The sequence below is a fragment of the Alexandromys fortis genome, unplaced genomic scaffold (genome assembly GCF_014885135.2).
Source record: "Alexandromys fortis isolate MF-2015 unplaced genomic scaffold, M_Fortis_MF-2015_v1.1 scaffold_80, whole genome shotgun sequence".
NCBI lineage: Eukaryota > Metazoa > Chordata > Mammalia > Rodentia > Cricetidae > Alexandromys > Alexandromys fortis.
In genome coordinates, this window is record NW_026068174.1 from 5,651,426 (window position 1) to 5,658,495 (window position 7,070).

General features: G+C 39.7%; 1 protein-coding gene across 2 annotated transcripts in view; it reads right to left on the reverse strand.

The window, feature by feature from the left end:
- Nucleotides 1-7,070, reverse strand: part of Ssh2 (slingshot protein phosphatase 2) — a 257,711-nt gene that overhangs the window by 52,760 nt on the left and 197,881 nt on the right. For both annotated transcript variants that reach the window (XM_050128657.1, XM_050128656.1), the window contains 2 exons: nucleotides 1,316-1,384; nucleotides 292-357 (listed from right to left, as the gene is read on the reverse strand). In XM_050128657.1, the coding sequence (XP_049984614.1) occupies nucleotides 292-357; nucleotides 1,316-1,384 (135 nt within the window). The remainder of the gene's footprint in view (nucleotides 1-291; nucleotides 358-1,315; nucleotides 1,385-7,070) is intronic.

Here is a 7,070-nt window from a genome sequence, read left to right on the forward strand (position 1 = left end):
TTCTAGAGCCCAATATTACCTCTGAATTTCACTTGTTCACCAATGCACCAAGTTTTCCACTGTGACAATTGAAAAACTACATTTCTAGGTCACCTTTAATCATGGTTACCATGCAAACAGATCACACACACATACACAAATCCTCTACAATACAGGATGCATGTGAATAGTGAATTGCATCACTTCAAATTATACTTATCTCACAAAATATTATTTTAATAACATTAAAGAACTTTCTTGTAGGACCTTTTAAAAAACACAGTATTATAGAGATATCAAAAGTCATCTTACCACATTGCTTGCACAGATACAGGTTTGAATATGTGAACTCTGTTATCTGTTGATACGCTGAACCCACTAAGAGCAAAAGAGAACAGAAAAAAGTCCACAAATAAGGGATTTTCAGGTATTTCAAGTTTGCTAGACCAACTGATGGACTAAACAGAAGAAATAATCAGTATGTCATCTAGAAGTAGGATGTGATTGAAAAGTTCCAACATGGCAGCTGAGAGAAAGACAATTGGTCTTCTCCAGGGACAAGGATTACATGCTAGGTAATCAAATTCCAAGTGGTCATTACTAAACACATGCACATATGAGCAACACTAAATGAACTCAGTAAGCTGTATTTCTATATACCTATGAATAAATATGAAATAATAATAATTAAACATGAAGTAGTCATGATTTTGAGAGGAAGTGGGGGAACATAAGAAGTGTTGGGAGAGGGTAGAAATTATATAAATACAGTACTCATTATCAAATCCTCAAAAGTAAATTTAAATAAAGAAAAGCATCAACAAATTGATTTTATCTACTAGGCAAAATTAAGGTGTTCTGATGTACATTTCTATTTGGAAGTCTTCTGATTCATAGCAAATTGACCTGGGTTTTATAAATTGGAGCAAACATTTCAATCTCTTTGGAACACATTCTAAAAACACCAGGAGGTGGGGGTGGCTGACTGGAAGGAACTGGCTCAGGAAAAGGGTTACACAGCAGGCTGACAGCTGGCAGAAGCTGCAGAGGTTATTTCAAACAGAACACATTATCCTCTAGGGGAACACTGCAAGAGCAGTCCCACATGTTCACATTAAAGGGCGAGCCAACAAACTGCTACTTCTTTGTCAACTTAGAAGACTAGAAGGGAGAGACCCTGGCGAGTTGCATTTTATTCTACTTTACAAAGTGGCAGTTTAAAAGGCCGCACTGAGCTGCTCACATGCCAGCTCAGGTGGGCACTGGGCCTCTCATTCAGCTAATAAATGAGCCACTGGGCTTTCTGTAGAAGGGGTGGAAGAGGGAAAGCTCTTACCCGTCACCATCCAGATGAATTAGGGTATCACTCCAGAGAGGCAAGACTAAGCCCATGGTACAAGTGCTACTGCAAGACGAGAAACAATCATTAAGTTACTTACTGTTATTCTAGGAAGCAATCATCATTTATTAACTTTAAACACAAGGGATAAACCTTCAAGCAACAGACTGTCTCATAAATGTTAGGACAGAGATTTCTATCATATTACTATTAATCCTGTACACATTCTCAGGATTATTTTAAAGAGATGGCCAGTCATTCCTTATATATTTGACAAAGAAAATTTATTGATTGAACTTCCTATATTGTCTTATAAGTATCTAATATATTAAAAAATTCAAGAAATCACTGCTGACTTGCATTTGCCCAGGATACAAAATCCAACTCAATTCCAAGGATTATATCTTTTTATTTTTTGGGGAGTTAGAAGGCATAGGAAAAGTATCATGAAAAGTCAGGCTGGCCTCAAACTCACAAGAAAGCAGAGACTGGCCTTGAACTCCTGATCCTCCTACCTCATTTCCCAAGTGCTGGGATTACAGGTGTGCACCAATTTACCTGCCCTCAAGGACTAGTTCTAATGTCAAGAACTATTGCTAGTTATTCAAAATCTTGGAATAAATGACTTGCTCAATTATAAGGATTACTGAACACCAGAAACACCCAGTCTTAAAAGGAAAGGAATTAAAATATGTACAGAAGTAATAGTCATGGATTGTTATCAAGTTAGAGAAATAAAAATACAATTGAAATGAAAGTGTATGAGTGTTTAAATGAGATTTAAAAAACTTTTTATTAAATTCATTTTTATTTTATGTGTATTCTGCCTACATGTATTTCTGTGCACCACTTGCATGGCTTGTGCCTATGGGAGTCAGAAGAGGGTGCTGGATCCCCTGGGACTTGAGTTATAGATGGCTGTAAGCTGTCATGTGAGTACTGGGAATTGAACCTGAAAGTTGGCACTCTTTTAACTGCTGAGCCACCTTTCCATACTCTTGTTTTGTTTGTTTTAAGAAGGTATCACAGTGTAGTCTAGACTGGCCTTGAACTCAAAATTCTCCCCTCTACTTTGAGATTCCGTTGAGATTACCACACCAGATAAAATAACGCTGTGTACTGAACTAGCACTATTGAAATGCAGAATAGAGACATCAGCAACCAACAAGAGGGTGGTCCTACTATGCCATTCTAAAATCTGTTCCAGGTTCTGGGGTTGCAACTCAGCGGCAGAGTACTTGCCACCATGTTTGAGGCAGCCTAGGTAGGAAACTGGCTCTCAGCGAATAGAATAGGTTAGCACAGGAAGCCCTAGCTTCCTGACCAATTATTGTAGGCTCTGTGATTCCACTTCTCTGGATGACCTTTACCATTTTTGTCCCTTTCTCCTCTTAAGGATCTTTAAAGTTTTTAGTTTTGTTTGGTATGGTAGCACACATCTTTAATTCCAGTACTTGGGAAGCAGAGGCAGGCAGATCTCTAAGTTTGAGGCAAATCTACTCTACAATAGTAAGTTTCAGGCCAGCCAGGGTGACATATAAGACTATTATCTCACACACAAAAATATCTTCTTGAAGATACATGAATGTGTATCTGTGTGTGGGTATGTTCATGTGAGTGCAGATGCCTGTGGAGGCCAGAGGCTTCATATATTCTGGATCTAGAGTTATAGGCAGTTGTGAGGTAACCCCTGTTTTTGCTGGGAACCATGCCTGGATCCTCTGCAAGAAGAATGCATGCTCTCCTTAGCCATCTCTTCTGCCCCTTATTAAAGATGTGTCTTAAACTACTTCCTGCCTCTGGCCATTTTCCAAAGGATCCTTTATCTGTTCCCTCCCAGTATATCCAGAAAAGCAGTACAGTAGAAAGAACACTGGGTGTGGCAGTGGGACACAGTATGGTTGGGACCACAGACTCTTAGCCAGATAGAGTTCTACTAAGAGTCTTTCTCCCAGGGACTTGAACATACTAGGAAAGAATTTTCTACCTGCGAGCTACACCTCAGCCTTTAACTATGTAGTCTTAAACAAATTATTTAATTGTTTTATGTTTGTCTCTTGATCTATGAAAGAGGGACAAAATAACCTCTATTGCATTATTTTAAGATCAGGTGTATAAAGACACACATAAGGGTGCCTAAACAACAACAATTTATATTTTATAAGTATCTACTATGTCAAAATATCTGGATTTGATCTCTTTTGGTATCAAAACTCCTCTGAGCAGTTACTTAACTCCTCTCAGTCTTAGGTTTATCTTTAAAAATAGATAACAAAACCAAAGGAAGGGGTTAGAAGGAGAAAAGGGGGGGGGAAGGATGATATAATTATATCTTAGCTTAAAAAGAAAAATTAAAAAAGGCACATAATAGCTCACAACTGTCTATAATTCTAATTCCAGAGGATCCAATGCCTTTTTTGGGCTCTATGGGTACTACATGCACACAATGCACAGACATACATGCAGGCAAAGCACCCATATACATAAAATAAAAAAGACAAATCTTTTTTTTTTTTTTAAGTTTTTTGAGACATGGTTCCTCTGTGCTTTGGAACCTGTCCTAGAATTAGCTCTTGTAGACCAGGATGGACTTGAACTCACAGAGATCCGCCTGCCTCTGCCTCCCTGAGTGCTGAGATTAAAGGTGTAAAAGGCAGGTGCCACTACCGCCAGGAAAGAAAACAAATCTTTAAAAGAAGATTTAAAACAAATCTAGGCATGTTGGCATAAAGTACATGGGAGGGTGAGGTAGGATAATTGTTGAAGAGCAACAAACAAACAAGCATCAGACCATAAAGTTCTGCTGTGTTATAAACTGAAGCACACCGTAGATATTTTGAAAAACAAAGTTACACTGTATTATTAGGATACCTTGTAACTTAAACTATAGTACAGTTCTCAAAATAAGCTAAATGAATTGGCTACAACATCACTACCTTGTACATATCAACCAATCTGGCTTCTACTTTGACTAAATATTGGGTTTTTTTTTTTTTTTGGCTTGATGTGGTTTCATTTTTTGAGACAAGGTTTCTGTTATGGCAAAAATAAAATGCCACAGGTTCCCCAAGTGGCGGCAGTGGGCCATGAAAGCAACCAGTCCCAGGCAGGGAGCCATGCAGCGGGTGAGAGACAGAGACCTATTAGGCATGCCATGCAGAGAAAGTGGGTATTTATTTTGTGGATTATGGAGGGGAAAAGGAGAGGGGGAAGGGGAGAAGGGAGAAGAGCAGAGAGGGAGTGAGAGAAACACACACACACACACACACACACACACACACACACACACACACAGAGAAAGAGGGAAGGGGAGGGGGGAAAGGGGAGAAGTGAGGAGAAACTGCCTCTTGGAAGACTAGAAGCAGAATGAAGATCTGCTTGCCTGGCTGGGTGGGCTTGTCTCTGAAAGGGACAGGACAGACCATTACAGTTTCTCTATGTAACAGCTTTGACTGTCATGGAACTTACCATAGACCAGGCTAGCACCTGCCTCTGCCTCCCAAGTAAGTGCTGGGATTAAGAGTGTGCACCACCATTGCCCAGCTGACTTAATATTGTTTTAAAATATTTTTTATTTATATAAAATGATACAGTAACTGGGAGTATAAAATTAAAAGTAACTGAGAGTATTCTGAAATCAAGCATTTCTTTCACTGTTCAACAGGCTCACTCAAACAGGAGACATAAACAATTTTATAATGCTAGACTTACCAAAAAGAAACTACTTTTTAGCTCCTTCAGGTCCCAGTTTGTTTCTGAGATACTACATATATAAAACAAGGGCTATATATAACAAGATTGTCTTAAGGAGAAGGAAGAAGGAAACTACCTATGTTTCCACATTGGAATTTTATGACCTCTGATTTGGACTTTTACCCCACCTGGACTTATAGTGTGTGTGTTTGTTTTTAATCATTTTATTTTGTGTGCACGGGGTAGCATGTTGGAGGTTAGAAGAGAACAATTTGAGGGAGTTGGTTCTCTCCACCATCTGGGTCCCAGGGACCTGACCTCAGGCTGTCAGCTTGTCAGCAGGTGCATTTACCCATTCAGCCATCTCACAAAGTTTGTTTTAGTCAGTGCTTTATCACGGCAACCCAAAGCAAACCAGTGCAACTTCTTTTTTATTTTATTTTATTTTATTTTTTCGAGACAGGGTTTCTCTGTAACTTTGGAGCCTGTCCTGGAACTAGCTCTTGTAGACCAGGCTGGCCTTGAACTCCCAGAGATCCGCCTGCCTCTACCTCCCGAGTGCTGGGATTAAAGGCCACCACCGCCGGCACCAGTGCAACTAATATGCACAAGCTAGGGTAAAGGCTGAATTGGAAACTTTTCCTAGTAACACTGGGATCTTCCTGCTTTCTCTACAATCAGATTCATTGTCATCTATAACCCTGCCTCCAAACCCAGGGCTATATTCTTGCTAGCAATCCCTCTCTACATGCTACCATTTTTTTTTTTTTTTGTGGATAAATTCACCCAGGCCTGGGCCACTCCCCTAGCTACTGCACAATTCCATTCTAGTCCTGAACCTGGAAGTCATGGTTTGAGACATCTGGCAGGATTTCCTGAGGCTTATTATCTCAGCGTGTAAAGATCTGCTCAGCAGCCACATTCCACACTCTTTCCAAAGATTCTTCAGAAGAGTAGGGAAATAGAACAGAGAAGCCTCAAGCCTCCCCCCAAACCCAAAACAACAACAACAATCCAGGTTCTGTCAGATCTATCTTTAATTACAGGAGGCAAAGTACACATGAACCCAGGACAGGACTATTGGTACGTTACCAAGAAAGGCATTTACCCAAGGATTACCAAGGTAGAACATTACTGATGAAAGGGATAGACTAACAGCAAAAAGCAACTTTTCCCCCAAAATATATATTTCCATTTGTTTACTTATCATTAGTACCTAGCAATGAGAGAAAGGTAAGGAATAATAGTAAATTAGAAATAGCCAAAGACATTTAGCAAGTTTGCTTGTCTCTGAAGATCATGGCCAAGACTTTTTTTTTCTAGTTTTATGCCTTTGTCTGTCTATATGTGTGTACACATGTTCATATGTTTATGGGGTGCATGTGGAAGTCAGATGTCAATTGCTCTTTACCTTAGAGACAGTTTCTTACTGAACTCTGTTCTCATAGATTTGGCTAGGCTGACTCCCTGGCTGACCATCTGCCAACCAGAAAGTCCTAGAGCTTACCCTGTCTCCACTTCCTCAGTGCTGGGATTACAGGCACATGCTGCTGTGCCTAGATTTTCACCAATGCTAGGGATTGAACTCAGGTACTTGAGCTTGCATGGCAAATACTTTACCAATTGAACCATCTCCTCAGGCTGTCATGAATTACTTTTTAACTTAAAACTTTCATTATCACATATTCACTATAAAAAATAATGGGTTTCACTGTGATACTTTCATACACATATTCCAATAATTTCATAAAAATATATATTGTAATGGTTTGAATAAGAATGGTCCCATAGGCTCATATATTTGAATGCTTAGTCATCAGGAAGTGGTACTACTTTTTCTTTTTTCTTTTTTTTTTTTTTTTTGAGACAGGGTTTCTCTGTGTAACAGTCCCAGATGTCCTGGAACTCCCTCTGTAGAGCAGGCTGGCCGCAAACTCACAGAGATCCACCTGCCTCTGCCTCCCAAGTGCTGGGATTAAGGCGTCTGCCACTACTGCCTGGCTGAAGTGGCACTACTTGAGAAATATTAGGAAGTGTGGCCTTGTTGGAGAAAGTGTCA